The sequence below is a fragment of the Danio rerio genome, chromosome 19, assembly GCF_049306965.1.
Source record: "Danio rerio strain Tuebingen ecotype United States chromosome 19, GRCz12tu, whole genome shotgun sequence".
NCBI lineage: Eukaryota > Metazoa > Chordata > Actinopteri > Cypriniformes > Danionidae > Danio > Danio rerio.
Window position 1 is genome coordinate 11,655,113 of NC_133194.1, and position 19,835 is coordinate 11,674,947.

The following is a 19,835-nucleotide window of genomic DNA, read 5'->3' on the forward strand; positions in this document are numbered from 1 at the left end:
CAGTTAGCCTAATTTATGGAATGTTTACTTACGTTACCTTAAATAATAACTGATCAAACTATAGCTACATAAAACACTGCAAAACTGAAAAAACCCTCAAACGAGACATTTAGTGTTGATGTCAAACAGCTCAAATTTGCCATGCAGCACAGCCTCGTGGCAACAGCACTGCAAGTTCAGGAAAACAAAGAACAGCGCTTTTACTACCGACAACAATCTTATATTTATTTGTGGACCCATCACACAAATGTATATCGACTCAATAAATATTTCAGATCTTTAATGGTGGTCCGTTTATTGATGTCAAATAAGAATAAACGTCTATTTCCTATCCGTTGCTCTTGCATTCGTGTCATGTGGTTTGACCGAAAACCAGGATTGGATCGCGGGGGTCACCTGAGAAAAATCACCACTCGTCATATTCACGATTCCTTGGCTTGTGCTGATGTGACAGAGGGGAAAATTAAATGTACATCTTTAATGTTATGTACATGACATGAAGTTTGACGTGGACAGGTTCTTAACCAAGGTGCAAATACAAGGTAAGTTCACGGACTTATTAAATGCGATTTAAAATTATCACGTCATTCGTCATGAAACTCACGAGGTTGCAATAGCAATAGGCTAGTAGTTAGATATAGTACTTGTAGCTTCCATAAACTTAAGTTTGAAGTTTCACCCGTTTAAAGTGCATGTCAATTTATATTAACGTTACTCGTTATTTGTTTCTACACACTGCCAACGAAATACAAACGGTTTTAGGATACATAAACAATCATTCACGTGTTGTCTCGTGTCTAAAATGTTTTACCGTTCTTTTAATTCAACATAACCCACACTTTGTTTGTAATAACGTATTCCACTCCATATCTTATTAACGGCAGCGCTAAAATGTGGCCGCATTGAGAACGTTTGCGGATGGATACGCGAGGACTTACAGCCATACAGCGCAGTTACGAAATAACCAGAAAATTAGATTTCAGAGTACCACAAGTCAAACAAAGCAATTTTAAACGGTAGTAGGGTTAAGCCGGGATTGTAAAAGTCAGAAAAGAATCTGCTAGCGACTCAACAGGTCGAGAGCTCGTCGGGAGAGAAGGGCGGGAGGGAGTAGTATACGCAACAAAGCCGCGCAGTGAACGCAGCAGTAACCGGTACACCTTCCGTCTTCCTCCACAGCGGTCTCCATTTTAACTCCTCGCCCAGCCTGCACCTCACGTGTCCTGGACTGTCTTTCTCACATGACCCGTGTGTTTGTCCCCGTGATCAGCGCTTCCATCTCCCGTATTTCAAGTGTCGCTGAATATCGCATTTTAAAATCCGTTCGCCTTCATGGATATGCTCGATCAGAGCTTGGACACCTCGACGAGGTGAGAGCGCGTCCTTTATGTACGGCCACCCTCAAGGCCCAAGTCAACCATTTTCTGCTCTGTATTTTATCGCGGGACAGTTAGCATCATCTTTTAAGTTTATTTTCGGACTTTTGTTAACTTTTGTGCATGCAGACAACACAGTAAGTCAAACGTAAGGTACGCATAACACTAAGGAAAACAACAAATCGCAGGCGGTTTTACAATGATAGTCGACATATTTATATGACTATTAGCCCGATTGCTAATTTGGTGTTTTTTGCCGATCTTTGGCCACTATAGATACAAAATGTCATGCCGGTGTGTGTTTATTTATCCGAAATGCATGAAAATGTACAGTTTCTTAATTGTAAAAGATGTTAACTGATATTTTATGGATAAATGTAGTTAGTGTTCGGTGCTCTCGGCACTAAAGCCTGTCTGCAGTTTAACGTTAATGCATCAAATTCCCTTCAGCCTACAATCCAACGCCAGTGTTTTCATCCAGAGGCTTTATATGAATTCAGAAGTTTTTTAAAATATATAATCATGTGGTGTTTATTTGGCAACAGTGCTTATTCGATAAAACGTTATTTATTAGTGTTGGTTTTTGTAAAGCACTTCAAAAATTAACAGTTGGTTGGTGATGTGAAGGGGGCGTTCACCTTTTAACGTATTCACCAAGTAGACCAATCTTGCTAATTTATATTAAATATTTGGAACATTTTACTTAATCCATTTATATTTTTAAATGATTTAAACTACACCTTACTTGCTAGTATTAAGACTGAAAACTGTACGAGTGTGATGTCTGAAGCATTATGAATCTTTATGTGAGTCGGATCTTTTCAGTGACTCACTTGAACCGGTTTTTGCGATGCTGCCTCAAGATTAGTCCTTTTTAATTGTTATTCCTCCGTCTATTGAGACAGAATGCTATGAATTTGAACATTCTTTCGAGTTTAAAATAAAATTCAATCGCAGTTTGGCAGAAAACCTTCTTCATATAAATTATAACCTTTAGATTTTGATGCAAAACAAAACCTTTTAGAGATAAATTGAAATAAATTTAGCTTTTGTTTTCTATAAATACATATTATATATTCAGATATCCGAGAACTAAAATTAATAGTATTACAATAAATACAAAACATTATTAAATCTTTTAAATCAGTGTTTCAAGCAAACTATATAACTATACTATATAAATTAATATATCACAAAACTGCCTCAATTCTATTTACTTGGATGTGGCAAAAGCCCATATGATTTTTTTTCTGTGTTTTCATTAAGATGAGAGAAGTTTCTTAATGTGACCTAAAACATTTGCTCTCTTCTTGCAGTCACGAGAAACAGGAAACTGAGGAGGTTGTTCAGCTACAGGACGGTTAGTAAAAACACGCAGCTCTAAATAGTGTACATATTCAGTAAATGTTTTACAAAAAAGATTCACATTTTTCATGAAGTAATTTCTGGTGTATTTCTCAGGAGAGGGGGTCGGGGCTGAGGAGCAGACAGCGGTTACTATAGCGAGTGTCCAGCAAGCAGCAGCAGCGTTTACAGACCACAATGTTCAGTACCAGTTCCGGACAGAGAACAGTGGAGGACAGGTCAGTGCGACCTTTGACCTTTTCAGGGTTCACATTCAGGTCACTCTGTAATAAAACATGTCTCGTAGTATAATGTCCCAGTAATTGGTCATATGGAAATGCTTTTATGTCCTTTTACCCATGTTTTAGCCTTTTGTAAATACTATTCGAGGTATTTATTAATATTTCTGTAAATAGCTTTTTGTTTTATGTCTTTTCAGTTTTAGGTTTTATTAGTAATTTTTAAATTGTATTCAGTCTTCTTTTCCAATAAAATTTTTGTTGTAGCAATAATATTTCATCTAAAGCCCAGCTCACACTGTGAGATTTCAGCCATGATTTTGTCATCTGAGACAAATTTGGGAAATCCTAAAAGATTCCTGAAATCCAGGGCTAAAATCGTGATCTTTGATTGTTGGTTTGACATGTTCACTGACAGCCGCTTAGTGCCTGTTGCGGTCAGATTTTTCCTCCGATGAAGTTCTGGCAGTGTCACAACAGTGTTACAACTGCTAGGATGAGCGTCAATCCCAGAACCAATAGGAGCTCCGAATTTGATGATGCGATTCATGCGACAATTTAAATGTTTATTTTTCTTCCTGAGTTTATTATTGAGACATGCCGTCTGCAAAATTGCTGCTACAGATTGTTTATATTTGCTGTGCTGAATCATTTTAAAACGCAGGATAGTGAAAGTGTCGCGGGTGGATGACGTTAAACTCCGGTAGTGTTTTTTTTTTTTGTGTCTTCATTGTCGTTCAGTCTGACCTTATAACAGCTGAGATCTTACAGTGTGACATGGGAGCCATATTTGTGCAGTCTGACATGCTACAATCTTTAAGGATTATAAAAAAAAATGCACAGTGTGAGCCGGCCTTTAGCTAAATAGTAGTCAACATTTGGAGTGGATCAAAAAAGTGGTTCAAAATTGTGCCAAGAATGGGTGTTGTTCAATTGTTTATTTTGAAAAGTATTACTCCACTTTAAACGTGAACTTTATTTACTCATTAGCACATAATCATTCACACCAGCATCGTAATTGAATGTGTACATGTATAAAATGCATTATTAAACAGCCTGTATTTATTTCATATCGTTCATTCCTAGTTTTATTGTAAATGAAGGATTAATCTGCACACGTTTACACATTTTGGCAGTAGGGAAAGTTATTACACTGTTATTACACTGAGATGTTACTGAGACTTTACTAGGACCTAGACTTTACTTAGACACTACTTAGATGTTCTAAAAGTGCATTATAGGGATTCTTATCAAAAAATGTTTTAGTATTTCACACCCCCTGTTCATTATGTAAACAGTATCTAATTTATAAAAATTTTACACGGTAATTTATACTAAAATCATGCTAATTCATACTAATTCATGCAAAATATATGTTGATAACATGCTAATTTACACTAATATCTATCTATTTATTTTCCAAAGTTTACCTCTCCCTACTTTTCAAGCTTTTTCAATCTATCCATACTTTTTCAAATTGTTTCAAAGTAAAAATGTTCTCTAGTCACCATAAAATTTGCCTTCAATATTTAATGTCTGGTTAATTATGCTCTTCAATAACAGTGGAACAAATTGTAGAAGTAAAATGCGTTACAAATGCCAATTAATGTTGACTGATTTCTTTGCAAATTTTGCTTGAAACATTGTTAACGTCATTAAACCTTTCTGTTATAGGTGACATATCGTGTGGTCCAGGTAACAGAGGACCACTTGGAGGCAGCAGGAGATGGAGGAGCAGTCAGTGTTGTGTCCACAGCCGCCTTTGCAGGCGCACAGCAAGCAGTAGCACAGGTGTGTATGGGACAAATTGGAAGGATCTATGGGGATAAATGCAATAAATGAAAGCGATCTGCGTGTCTCTAACACCACTATATGTCACTCTGTAGGCTGTCATTCAGAACCCTTTCAGTAATGGAGGCAGTCCAGCAGGGGAGACAGTGGGTGGAGAAACACGCTTCGCCTACTTCCCGGCAGCAACTGTCAGTGACGGTACAGCTACAGCCGTCTCAGTGCAGGCCACGTCTGATCCCACCCTCACTCAGGCTGGAGGTCAGTTTTACACGCTAAAGTCCAAAAACTGTCTGCCTTTGACACTGTTAATAAGTAATAATGATTCTAGAATGTCAATAGCCCAGCTTATCATGCAGATGCACTGTTTCTAGCATCTGGCATTGAGTACGCAGTGCATGATGTTATCAGGGGTTATAGCTGTTTAATTAACAGATGCAAGATGCAGATAACAGATGCAATACCTGCAAGTCCACCACTAATGTGTTGACATGACATATTGCATCTCATATCCACTGAGTGGTATGGTTCAGCATTGGCTCAGGGTTGCATTTTTATTGCCAGTACCCTTACTTGGTAGGCATGCTGTATCAACATCTTTTACTCGAGGTAGAAATACGCAAAGGTTGTTCATCGCATCTTTTGCAAAGTCTAAAGTCATTGCTTCAAATGTAGGTGCATGGCAAGCATCTGCAAATAGAAGGAGGAAGCAAAGTCCTTCATGCTTCATTTACATTTAGACATGACTCTGAAACGGCCTCATGAATAACAATGGATTACATACAGGAGAATCTTTTCTTGACTCTTGGAATGTGTCTGTTTGCCACAAGAAGACGACAAGCTTTGTTTGAGCATGGTTCATTGCTGCACACCATCATTGTATTATAACAGTGTTGTGTTCAAAAATGGCACTTCTAATGTTGTCATCCCTTGTTTGTTTAATGTGCTGGGGATGATTCTCTTGCTGCATCCCAATTCGCATACTTATACTATGCCCTAATAGTATGTACTTCTTTGTGAAGGAAAAATATATATTTTTGAGTGTGTAACAGAAGAGTATACAAGCTTTTGGGACATACTACTTCCTCGTTAACAGATAGTTATGTTGTTTATTTTACGAGCCCTGTCAATCAACCACACATCTTCCACACTTCTTTCATATTTAATTTCCTACCTTATTGGACAAGCAGCAGCAGGTTAATCTCTCATTCATGAGTCTTTCCTGCAGAGAAATGTGCTCGGGTGTGTGGATAAGTTTGCATTCAGACGTTAATGCCCAAACATGTCTTTATATAAGTTCAGTATTGTTGTCACAGATGAAATATAACACAGAAAACACAATTTAAATATTTTCCAGTTGGCTAGATATTCATTAACAGTCATACAAACATCTTTACCGAAGCCTCTCTACTTGACGGTTGGTCTCGTGTGTCCATCATGTTTGTAGTTTTTTTTTTTTTTACTTTTCACCAATGTTTGTAGTTCTAATCAAATTCACGCCTAATGCACACTGTATTGTGGGCAATATCAGCAGTTAGAGTATGGACGCTTCCAGGAAACATCCGGCAACCTTTGGTGTGCTCTTTCAACATACTACGATTTGGGACATACTAATTCTATTTTGAAATACTATTTAGGATTGATAGTATGCAAATTGCATCTGTAATTACTAGCATTTAGCAGAGAGTCTAGCTCCACCCTTTTGGTAAAGCACTGTTGTGCTAGTTATCCTTGTCAAAGAGGGTAAACCGCTATTTTGGTACCTTTGACAGTGGAAATGGAAGAAAATTAGTACTGCACTGTACTGAATCATACTACTTCGTAAAAACAGGCCATTTATTAAGTGTTTTTCCTGTGAACATTAATAATTATTTCAAATAAAGCTTGACTATGAAGTTATATTAATTACAATGTGTGAATTCATGAAAATGCTAATAAGGCATTTCATTTTTTTCTATTGTACCAACTAGTTGCTGCTCTAGTCAGCTAACTAATGTAACAAAGTACCTAATTAAAGTGGCAAGATGTTTAAATGAGAACCTCAGAAGAAGAGGAAGAACGAATTACAAACAGTTGTCTGCAAGTGTGGCTAAAGCCGGACAATATGGCCAAAATTCATCTTAACATATAGTTCCAATATTATTCGTTTATTTTCCTTCAGCTTAGTCTCTTTATTCATCAGGGGTCACCACAGCAGAATGAACCACCGCTCCAATATTAATCTAAGCCATTTAAAAAGTCTTTTAAAAACTGAAAAGATCATCTGAAAGGGATGTCTGTACCAAGTTTGTGAAACGTCCTATTAAACTATATGATATTTTAGAAAAACTTGGTACAAATAATTTACAATTCACCATTTGTTTGTATTGAGCATGATTATTCTTACAGATTGAAATAATAAATAGACCGCTTCAGTCAGGATGAAGAAGTGAGCAGTAAATAATGTAAAAAAAATGTTGTTTACCCTAGGTCAGTTTTACGTGATGATGAGTCCCCCAGATGTTTTACAAACTGGAACACCGCGGACCATTGCTCCTCGTACACACACCTATTCAACGTAAGTACTGATCATGGGTCAGCATGGCCCTCTTTTCCCAGTCTTCACAGTCCAGTCCACCTTTTGAACCCACTACCCCATGTACATAATGATTTGATTTCCTTAACGTCCCCCAAAATTAACTTTTAAATCAGATGCTGTTGAACTGTCTTTCAAAGCTTCTCAAATTGAGTGTGAAATACATTTTTGAAATTCATTCATTCATGACTTCAAATACAAATATGCCAAATATTGTCCAATTCGTTTGAGTGCGGTCAAAACCAAATCAAAAATTTGTCCCACTTGCCTGCCATCCCCAGAGACCTTGGTGAACGTGAGACTCTTCAGCACAGCAGATCAGACTGGTGAGGAAGACCTTTTACATCCCCACCCCTTTCATCTGCCAGCCTGTACTTCTGCTCTAGATACCACTGCACTAGTCCATTAATCAATACTGAGCAGCTGGCTTTTTAATTCAGTACTGTGTAAATACTGTAGGTGTGTGTGATTGTGTTTTGAATTTTCTTCACGTTCAGAAGATATCAGTTTAATCTACTCTAACCACTCCTAAATAACAAAATGAGGAAAATTCAAACGTGTTAATGTGTTTCTTTCTGGGTTGGTTAATAATTTTTCATCACACTTAATGGATTAGTTCATTTACTTAGCCTCATGTCATTACACGCTAATAAGATATTTGCTCAGAGCACTCTTTAAAAAAATATATTTATGTGATTCAATTCATCTGAGGATATATGATCACTTCATGTAACAAATGGATTTAATTTAGGGTATTAATAATAAATAACATGCATATTATGTTCGATAAATATAAACATATACTTAAAGGGGTCCTGTTATGCTCTTTTACAAAGTCTTGATTCTGCGCAAATCTGGATATCATGCTGGATAGTTCGAAAAGTACAACATTTTTCAGATAATTTACATTATTGCGATATCTTTCTTTCCAGCCCGCCTTCCAATAAGCAAAATCTGTAATTGGTTGGCTGTCCTGCTGTGATGTTTTTGGCAAACTGTTTAATCAGTGTTGCAGTACTGCTACGCACCTTATCAAATTTCCGTCAGTTCTGTGGAGGCTGGCGCTGAGTCAGAGAAAGTCAAGCGCATTACTTGTCAAAGATCAAAACGGTGTTTTTAATGATATAACATTGTTTTTGTTTTGGGTTGCAAGCATTTAAATGCATAACAAACCATTTATGTTTTTTTTTTTTTTAAATACACACTGATATATACCACGGCGACTGAAGCTCTGCACAAGACTTTTGGCCAGCGGAGAAATTAAAATGGTCTTGCCCAACTGAGTCTGGTTCTCTCAAGGTTTTTTTTCTTCACTCCCGTCAGGTGAAGTTTTTTTTTCCCTCTCCGCTGTCACCACTGCCTTGCATGGTTCAGGATTGGTAGAGCTACGCATCGATGAATTTGCTCTTCAGTGTTTGAACTCTCAGTAATGATTAAATCACACTGAACTGAGCTAAACTGAACTTAAACACTAAAAACTGAACTACACTGTTCCAGTTACTATGACCATTTATGTGAAGCTGCTTTGACACATTCTACATTGTAAAAGCGCTATACAAATAAAGCTGAATTGAATGTAATTGAATATCTAAAAAGACAGCAATGAACATCATTAGGAAACCAGAATGTTTAAGTTAAACAACCACTTTCATGTATTTTGGGAGATGCTGATGAGTTTACGTGTTGTATATCCAACAGCTCTCCACTGCAGTACAGACTAAAGGGTTATTCACACAAAATGCATTTTTCCTCTTCAATGCACGTCTTTTGATGCGCTGCACACAAGCAGTGGTTTTTTTTTTTTTTTTTTGGGGATTTTTTAAATTTATTTTTTGGTGAAATATTTAAAATGCAGTGACTTCAAGTTTCACATGCAGCTTAGCTCATCACAGTCAGATCTAAAAACAGTGCACCAATAAGAAGAGCTTAAGGGGGGCTGCTGTCGTGAGCTTCTGTTAATAGTAGAAAGTTGGCAGGACAGCCCGAGACCGGCTACTCACTGAAGCTAAGCAGGGCTGAGTCTGGTCAGTACATGGATAGGAGACCACATGGGAGAACTAGGTTGCTGTTTTAGGTGTTGTTAGTGAGGCCAGCAGGGGGCGCTCAACCTGCTTTCTGTGCGAGTCCTAATTCCCCAGTAAATTAAGGGAACACTATACTGTCAGTGGACACCATCTTTTGAATCAAAGGTTCAACTGAGGTCCTGACTCTCTGTGGTCAATAAAAAAAATCTCATGCTACTTCTCGTAAAGAGTAGGGGTGTAACCCTGGTGTCCTGGCCAAATTCCTTTCATTGGCCCTTACCCATCATGGCCTACTAATCATCCCCATCCACCAAATTGGCTGCATCACTATTTCTCCACTCCCCCCTATAGCTGATGTGTGGTGAGCGGACTGTCACATTACTTACTTATGTTGTGTACCAAAGATAAAAACGACACTCTTACTGCAATTTTTAAAAAGTAAAACCATAATAAGACCCCTTTAACAATGGGAAAAAAAATCTACAAAAAAAGTCACAAATTAATATATTTATCAAATCAACTGATCATATCTCATTCGAAGACTTTGATTAAACCTGATTCATGTGGATTTACTTTTTGTGATGCGCCAGTTTTGCATGAGCAACACAAATTTGATTAAAAATCCTGTGTGTTCAGAAGATGAATGGCCTTCTAATGGGTTTGGAACAACATGAGGGCGAGTAAATGGTCATAGAATTACGTTTTTAAAATGAGAACTCAGCAAATCTTTGGGTGAAATTAAATTGATCTGGATGGAGTTTGTGGTACTGAATGGTTGTGCTACTGGTGATAAATGGGTTTAAGAAATGTTTATTTCCGAATAGCTTGAGGTGTGTGATGTCTTGCAGATTCCTTTGGTGGTTTTTGGTACTTTGAGCAAGCTAACATGCATCTACTTTTTTCGGCTCTTTACTTGTGCAGGAAGATTGATGGCCCAAGGGCACCTCGTGACGAGAGAAGAAGAGCACAGCACAATGAAGGTGAACAAATGCATTCTATTTACAGCTCAAAACATGTTTCATTTCAACGGAAGCAAGAACAGCTGACCATCAGTAAATGGGAGCTACGTGACCAATGGCATAAATTGAATTAGTGGCATAAAAATATAAAAACATTTTTTTAATCTAACATAAAATATCATTCGCAACCAATTTTACGGATAGTCATCTTAAACATGTAGGATTAGATTTCCATCTAATAAGAATTAATTGATTGCATTATTTTTGTATTTATATATTTTTGTACATGCATTGATTTAATTATTTATATTTAAAGTCTGGAAACCTGCATTGGGAAGAAAGTAGACCATTCAAAGTTCCATGTAACACTTTGAGTTCTTGTATAAGAGTAGATCTGTTGCTAAATGTTTTTATAATTGTTTTCTGAAGTGGAACGGAGAAGAAGAGACAAAATCAACAACTGGATTGTCACGCTTTCTAAAATTATCCCAGACTGCAACATGGACAATACCAAAACAGGAGCAGTAAGTCACTCTTATAGCACTAAAGTTTTTCTCAATGCACCTGTTGAAAAAGTGCTAATGTTTCCGAGCATTTTTTTTCTCTCTAGAGTAAAGGAGGCATCCTGTCTAAAGCATGCGACTACATTAGAGAACTTCGACAGACCAACCAGAGGCTGCAGGAGAACTACAAGGAGGTGGAGAGAATACAAGTGGACAATGAGTTACTAAGACAACAGGTATGTATGTTGGCGATGCTAAATATGCAATGGGGTCTTATAGTTAAAAGGTCTTGTATTAAAGGGATCGTTCACCCAAAAGTGAAAAGGAGCTTTTATGTTACTCAACTAAAGGCCATTTAAGGTGTAGGGGATGAGTCAATGGCTACTGGCACTACAAAACTTATTAGATCAAATGCGTTTATTAATGTAGAATTAAGTTTTAAGAATAGTGGCTTGTTTTCACTGAGTGGTGTGGTTCGGTACAGTATAGGGTTGGGCGATGTCGACCAATTTGAGCTAATATAAAACATTGCGATGGATCAGGAGTTTTCAAAGTGTGAGGCGCGCCTCCCCTGGGGGGCGCCAGAGCATGTCAGGGGAGGCGCGGGAAAAAATCTAATTATTAAGTTTAATTATTATATGTATTTTTTTATTATTTTTAAATGTTTTAATTAAACAAAGCTAAAAAAAATAATAATACGTCAAAAATAAGAAAAACTTTTTTACCCAGAAGGCCATAGCTATGAATTCGCCAATACAGGTATATGCCTGCTAATTTACAGTCTATGCTGCTAATACAATGGATCGGTTTCTGAGACCCCCCGATTCAAAGCGCTCAAGTTCAGGGCTTTAACCCAAAAGACGACGATATGATGATCAGTATTTGAGTTTAGGATTTACGTAGACAGGACCAGCTGATGAACCACGACCTTTATGTGTGGTTTGTCAAGATATTTTGGCTAATGACAGCATGAGACCTGCTAAACTTCGGCGACACCCAACCAAGCATGATGAGGTAGCAGGAAAACCTCCAGAATTTTGTGTGTGTGTGCGTGCGCGTGTGTGCGTGCGTGCGTGTTTGGGAGGAGGGGGGCGCCAATGGATAAGTTGTGTCAAAAGGGAGGCCCACTGTCTTAGACTATGAAAAACCCTGCAATGGATGATGTCATCGTTGTCGTAGGTGAATTAAATATTTATGAATAGTTAATTAATTCAAAACAAATTATTTGTAGCTTACCATTTCAACTAACTGACCCGCATGGTGTTTGTTTTACCTATAAACAGATCATAAATAAATAAATTTAAGTTGCACACAAATTACCACCTGGTCACGTGATGTGCGTTTTCAGCGAATGGAGGGCTATTCAGAAATGCTAGCTAAAACACGGTGTGGATGTATATCATTTTCGTTCTAAAATGCCATTTTTATACTAAGATGGATGAGTGTAAACGGGGCCCGAGTGTGTTTGCAACAGGGGAAGGCAGAGAATCGGCGATGCCGGCTCAACATTGTGTTGTCTATTGGCTATCGGCGATTGGCGATGGTATCGTCTGACGGACCAACCCTAGTACAGTACACATTTGTGTTAGAAATACTTCTTAAAACACACGAACATTGTGAGGAGCACCGCTTCAACATATGAAATGATGAACTTGTGTTTGCAAAATGTGTAATATGTGAACTGCCCATACAACTGTATTTCTCAAGCGAAAATAATGTCGATCACATGATTTTTGCTACCAAGTAAGGGTTCAGTTTACATTTTAATGGCAAGTGACCTGTACTGACCCGAACTGTACCACGTTGTTTAGTAGAAACGAGGCCAATGAATTAAAATCATGAAAACATAACATAAATTCCAAAATCGAAACTAAAAGTTTAGTTTAGCAAGTCATGCAAGCTTTAATCCTGCATTGATAGTTATGGTCTCGTACAAATCAAATGGTAATCAAATGAAGGCATAAATCTCTGAATAATGGTAATCTTTTAAAAAAGTGATCAAATAAATTCAAACAGCTTAAACAGTCATTTATTGGCAAACAAGTCATTAAAATCCAGAGGTTTATCGGTTAAATAATCGATATCACATTGTGATCATTCGCAATAGTCACATCGCAGGATATATGCACTGTTAAGTTTGTATTATTATTTATCATTTGCTTGTGTTTTTGATGCTTGTGATTGTAGAAGGATTTCAAAAGCATTTAGGTATAAGAAATTCCACCATTTTTGACCTTAACTACGATTAATTTGATTAAACTATTTTTATCATTCAGTTACTGTACTTGAATACTGTTAAACTATAAAACACTGTTTAATTTGTATATTTTTCCCAATTGTATTTATAAATATGTTATGTATAAAAGTACTCACAACACATGCAAATACCGAAATGTACTGCAAATAGCACAGACCACAATGAAAATGTGTTGGGGAAGCCCAAAAGGTTTATAAAATGCTTATTAAATTTTATGGAGATGCTAATAGTAAACATTAAACCATCAATCTCTGACTGAGCACATGCATGAAAATAATCACAACACCATGCAAATGCAGAAATGCACAGCAAATTGCACACACAACAACAAAAATGTGTCAGGGGACCCCAAAAAATTGTATAGATTGTGTATTTGATTTTATGGAGATATATTCCCACTGCAGAATCATCCCAATTGATCTAACATTATAGATTATTTCCAAATATTAAGTCATCAGTGTATTCGTATGGCAATATACATCGCAAAATAAAAAAAATATTGCAATGTTACATTTTTCCAATATCGTGCAGCCATTGTTTAAATGAAAACATGGATGAAAAATTGGGGTTTCCTAAAAATAACACTACAGTAAAATGACTATTACTATAATTTTGATTTTATTTATTACATATAATTTTTAATCTGGTGCCAGATTTAAAAAATAGAGTTGTCCATATTGCAGTTGTACTTTTATTCAGTTAATTCCTTAACGTTTCATGCTGTGCAGTAAATAAAAGTTTTATGACTTGATTGTGCCTACATTTTCAACATTCCCAGGTCATATCCTGGAGCATGTTTCATTTTGTGCATTAACAGAAACAGTTGTGTCAGTGTAATTCTGTATTTAAAATGTTACATTATTCTTTTTTTCCACTGTACTGCCCCCATTGTGAGCCTAATAATGTGACTTTAGGCCTGTTCGGACAGCAATTGTTTCTCATAACATGCTGTAACTGGGGATGTCTGTGAATCTCCATAGCTCCTCTGGGATTTTAATGCATGCTTTGCTTTTAGTTAAAGATAATTTCATGGTGGACGTCTGAGTTTGTAATCCTATGAACCCGGAACTATGTGTCTCACATGATCGTTCATGTGCCTCAGTCAGATGCTAGTATTTATATGTGGGATCCTCAAATACAGCTCGTGATCCACTTTCCTGCAGATTTTAGCTCTATCCCTGATCAGTGCAGGTGCGATCGTCATGGAAACAGCACATTACATTGTATTGGACTGCAAGACAAGTCAAAAAAGGCAGCTTTTGACAGCTAGTCAATAATAAACTAAATGCATAAACATTTTGATAATGCAAGTATCACTTTTTTTAATGAATGAGCATATCTGGTGACTGAAAGAATTAAAAAACAACTTTGGATTGATCTCTATTTAAAAACCCAGAGATTGTTATTGGCCAAGGCTATTAAATCATCTCGTGACCTCTTGTGAAAGAAAAAAACTAACATTATAGATTCAGACAGCTTTAAAATCACCAACTCAACTAACTCTTGTAAATAGTAAAAATCCCTTGCATCATCTGGAAAAACAATTGCCAACCGAATGTGAAATTGCTGGTGTTGACTATTAGTGAGATTTGTGTTGTTTTGCTATGAAGCCAGATCCATGTCAAAAAGAGTACATTTACAAAATAAAATTAATACACAATTCACATTTACAAAATTGTATTTGTTAATTCAACCCGCAATTTGTAAATACACAAATCCAATTAGTATATTCAAAATGCCATACATAAATATGCAAATCTAATTCGTAACTTCAAAATACAATTCATAAATGCACAAAACTCTACTTGTAAAATTAAAACAATTTGTAAATACACAACAAAATTCGTAAATTGAAAACAGTTTATGAATACAAATCCAATTTATAAATACACCAAACACAATTAGTAAATTCAGATACCAATTTGTAATTCCACAAATCCAATCCATAAATTCAAAACGCGGTTCATGAAAACACAAATCCATTTCATAAATACACAAGACATAATTCATAAATGCACAAATTCAAGTCATAAAAACCCAAAACACAATTTGTATGTTTAGCACAATTTGAAAATGCACAAATCCAATTCGTAAATTCAACGCACAGTTCATAAATACACAAAACACAATTTGTAAGTTCAGAACACAATTCAAAAATACACATCCAATTCATTAATTCAGGACCCAATTCATAAATGCACAAAACACAAGTTGTAAATTCAGAACACATTTGGAAAATACGCAAAACACAATTTGCAGATACACAAATCCAAATCATAAATACACAACACAATTTGTAAGTTAAGAACGCCATTCATAAGTACACAAATCCAATTCATTAATTCAGAACAAAATTCGAAAATGCACAAAAACATAATTTGTGAATTCAGAACACAGTTTGTGAATTCAAAACACAATTTGTAAGCTAAGAACACAATTCACAAATGCACAAATCCAATTAGTAATTTAAAACACCATTCATAAACAAAACACAATTAATTCAAAACACAATTCATAAACACAAATTCAATTCATTAATTCAGAACACAATTCATAAATACACAACACAATTTGTAAATTTCAAACACAATTCGTGAATACACAAATCCAATTCGTAAATACACAACACCCAATTCGTAATTCAAAACACAATTCATAAATACACAAAACACAGTTTGTAAACTCAAAACACAATTTAAAAATACACAAATCCAATTATAAAAACACAAGGCAATTCATATGTTTAAGGGTGCTTTCACACCTGTGAATCGATTCAGTTGTTCCGAAACAGAGATTACAATTGTTACATTGTTGCTCTTTGCTCTTGGAGCGGTTCGCTTTCACATTGCAAAGTTTCTAATCGGACCAAAAGAGCTAAAACAAGTCACGTGCAAGTAAACTCACCTCACATTGGTCAGAGTGTCAGGGTTTATTTTGCAAAGTCCCGCTAAGCTGTCAGGAGAGGTGGTGGTTTGATGGGGATTGACAGGGTGCGCACGCGCGACGTGTCTGAGGAGAGACGCGGTGGGGAGGGGTGAGAAGGGTGCGCAACGATGCCTAGGACCGGGAGGGAGACGCGAGATTACCGGGAGATCATCACTCGTTTGCGGGCATCCGGAGACTCGCGAAACTTCCCGCTCTACTCATAATTCTCTCTTCTTATAGCCGTAAGCCTATTACATATCCATAAAACACTGTGATATAACCGCGCTCGGATCGGATCGCGTTCTCACTGCAGTCGAACCGCTCCAGGGTTTGTTTCAATCGAGCCGAGACCACCTCATTCAAGCGATCTCGGAGCGATTACTTTGGCGCGGAACAGAGCGCGATTGCCCTGTTCACATATGCCAATCGAACCGCGCTAACTGGGTTAACGAGACACGATCCGAAACAAAAGTGTAGGTGTGAAAGCACCCTTAAACACAAATCCAATTCACAAAATCAAAACACAATTCATTTGGGTTAGGGTTGGATTTTTGCTTGTGAAACACAAATTGTGTTGTGACTTTACCATTTGGATTTTGTAAATGTAAATTATCCTCTGCATATGAGTTTTATTTTTGCAAATGTATGAGTTTTAAAACTGATCTGACTCCATATTATGCTGACCAAGTCTGATTGGTATATATTTGTTCTGTGCTGCAGATTGAAGACCTGAAGAATGACAATGCACTGCTCAGAGCTCAACTACAACAGCACGGCCTGGAAATCAGTGAAACTGCATCACAGTGACACACACAAACCTTCTCACAAATAAACAGTCTCAAGCGGAGAACAATAACCCCTCAATGACTCACTCGCTCACGCCTCATCACAGACTCGTTCTGCAGCTCAAGTAGGGTATGAATGCTTGTTTGAAACCGACACACACACAAACACACTTCTGACGAGAGACTCTATGACCGTAGTGAAAATAATATCTGCTGTACAAGCACACTTGGTTTTTGTTTTTTCTTCACTCCCCACAAGAACTCTTCAACTCAGACTTGGCCGAAATGGAAAAAAGCTTCCTCTTCCAGACGTTTCCCGCTTGCCACAGGTCTTTGTCTTTAGTTCAAGTCTTGGAATTGTGAACCAGTTTTAATGCCTCCTCATACCTTATGGTCATCTTTTGTTCTGTTTATTTTATGCTACATCATGCAAATGTTACTACTGTCTCTGACATGACAGAAGGTCTTTTTCCCGAAGGGTTCGTCTGTTGTATTTATTAGCTCGAAAGAAATTGTGCAGCAGGTATTCAAATCTTTAAATTAGATTTCAAGTTTTTTTTTTGGTCCCGCAGTCTTTCCTTTATATTCATCAGGCTGCTCAGAGACTTGTCATCCTGGCACATCAAGGCTGATTTACAAAATGGATTTTCGTAGAATGTGAATGAAATCGCATTTAGGATGTTTTTCATTTGCGCACGATAAGCCCTAAAATAACATTACAGATCAATTTCAGTTTTTCAGAGTCCACCATATTTAATGCACTGTGATATTTAGTGAAGGATGAACGAGTAGCTCAGGGTTTTTGAGGTGCAGGAAAATAGCCGAGGCTCTGGAACTCCCCGCTAACCTTGTAACCCTGCACTTTTGTTTTTGCCTTTTGGCGTAACATACTAAATTCTAAACATTTACTGTATATCTCATGTGTTTCAAAACGTTGTTCGCGCATCATGGATACATTCAAAGAGGCGTACTTTTTAAGTCCTAATTCCCAGGCTCATTTATATACCGCAAATAAATTGGAAGATGCACAATAGAAATGGATAGAATTGCTACTACTTGTTGATTTTGTTGTAGCTAATGTGATTTTACTCCATCTATGTTTTGAACAGTTGAGGTAGAAAAGAAAACCACTATATTATGGGAATAGGAGTATTGGCAGTGGGAGTTATTGCGAATGAGCTATGCATAAGAAAACCAAACAAAGTTTAAAAGCGAACCGATTTATTTTCTTATACCTTCTTGATTAGTTTTAGTCTTTACCTCCTAGGTTGTTTTAAAGGGTTAGTTAACGCCAAAATGAAAACTTTCATCACCATATGTTGCTCCAAACTATTAGGAATTCTGCTCAGATCAGTAGTGAATCCAATTTATATCAACTCCCTAAAACTGATGCTTCAAGATGTTCATGAAGACATAAAAATCAATTGATAGGTTTAATCCAGATCTTTTAAAGCAGGGGTGTCCAAATTCGGTCCTGGAGGGCCGGTGTCCTGCATATTTTAGTTCCAAGCTAATCAAGCTTTTTGTAGATATACTAGAAACTTCTTAGAGGTGTGTTGAAAGACGTTGGAGCTAAACTATGCAGGACACCGGCCCTCCAGAGCTTGGACACCCCTGTTTTAAAGAGACATGCTTCATAAAATGATCATTTTTCACATATAAACACTGATTGGCAATGTTTGCAGTGTTCAGACTTCTCTTCGGAAGTTCTAGCATGCTTGCTTGATGTGTGAGAACTAATCATTTGGCTCTTTATAAGACTTTGTTAAACCACTTGACTCATTTGAATTGATTTATTTATCAAACTTGTTGCATATGTTTTTAAGTTTCAGCATTTTGGGTGAATAAATTGAATATGGAGCAACAGAAATGTATCATGTTTGATTAATAATCTAATCTTCAGAACATGAAGTGACATTATTTTTTTTATTATTTATTAATTTTGGAGTGAACTAACCCTTTATTGAAGGCCAATTCGGGCTTGTTTTCCCCCTATCTTGACAAATGCAAGGCTTGAATGGTTGAATATATGCTGGATTGTGTAAAATATTACTTTTGACTGTTTACTAGATCCCGTTAGTGTACTTCGTTTTAGTCTTTGGAAAAACAGAACGGCAAACAAAGGCATCAGGTTAATGCAGTCTAATCATAGCAAACCATGTGTTGAACCAGTGAAACATCAATATATGTCTATAATATTCCACGTAGCAATACAGAGAGTGCACGGATAACCCTCAATCACTCTTCTTTACAGTATTAATGCTGAACTTGAATGACTGTTGATGTAGAGTCCAGAATCCTAGTCTAATGCACTGCTGCTTTTAAATCAGAGGATATTTTTATTCATGTATGTCTGGTTGAACTGAGAAACCCTTAGCATGGCATTCTCACCACTGGTTTGATATCTATAAGCTATACAACACAGTTGCTTTGTTTATACCTAATGACTGTTGATGTTTATGTATGTACTTATATGAAAAAGAGTTACAATATGTAGGGGTTTGTTTTCTTTGAAAGGAGAAAATGTGTTGAAATAAATTTGAAAAACCTCTTGTGGATTTAATAATTTCTTCCGCATCACCACAATACCATGACAAGACACCTACTGTTTGTGTTTTCATTGTAACAAGCTTATTGGGTTTCACTGGTTCTCACAGTTTCATACATGGGGGTGTTTTCAAAAAGGGAGGTTAAGTTACCATCACATATACCATGAACTCTGGGTTTATTAACCTAAAACTCTGAGGTAAGCAGATTCTCAAAACACATCTTGCAGTAAGTTCAGTCAATTCATGAGCTAAAATGTAGTGTATAACAATTCTGCATTACCTTTATTTATTTTACACATTACTTTTATAGAAATATATAATATATAAATATATATAATTATTGTAATTAACTAGTTTAAACATTTATTAGTTATTTATATATATATATATGTGTGTGTGTATATGTGTGTATATATATATATATATATGTGTGTGTGTCTATATATATATGTGTGTGTGTGTACATATATAACAAGTTTAAACATTTATTAGTTATATATATATATATATA

The 19,835-nt window shown here is 36.5% G+C and overlaps 1 protein-coding gene across 12 annotated transcripts; it reads left to right on the forward strand.

Moving 5' to 3' along the window:
- The first annotated feature begins 398 nt into the window (after positions 1-398).
- Positions 399-19,328, forward strand: usf2 (upstream transcription factor 2, c-fos interacting). Of its 12 annotated transcripts, none has more exons than XR_012394662.1 (12): positions 399-542; positions 2,693-2,736; positions 2,838-2,959; positions 4,634-4,750; positions 4,846-5,008; positions 7,217-7,304; positions 7,604-7,648; positions 10,268-10,326; positions 10,735-10,829; positions 10,916-11,044; positions 16,711-18,233; positions 18,361-19,327. XR_012394662.1 is itself a non-coding variant. In XM_073930974.1 (11 exons), the coding sequence occupies exons 6-11, from the start codon at positions 7,231-7,233 to the stop codon at positions 16,795-16,797; spliced, it is 489 nt and encodes a 162-aa protein (XP_073787075.1). In that variant the 5' UTR covers positions 399-542; positions 2,693-2,736; positions 2,838-2,959; positions 4,634-4,750; positions 4,846-5,008; positions 7,217-7,230; the 3' UTR covers positions 16,798-19,327. The 12 variants fall into 12 exon arrangements, 6 of the variants coding, with proteins under 6 accessions (XP_073787075.1, NP_001116257.1, XP_021323774.1 ...); XR_012394663.1 differs by having other exon boundaries at positions 16,711-18,211; positions 18,386-19,327; XR_012394659.1 differs by lacking the exon at positions 399-542 and adding an exon at positions 1,188-1,513 and having other exon boundaries at positions 16,711-18,211; positions 18,386-19,327.
- The last annotated feature ends 507 nt before the right edge of the window (positions 19,329-19,835 follow it).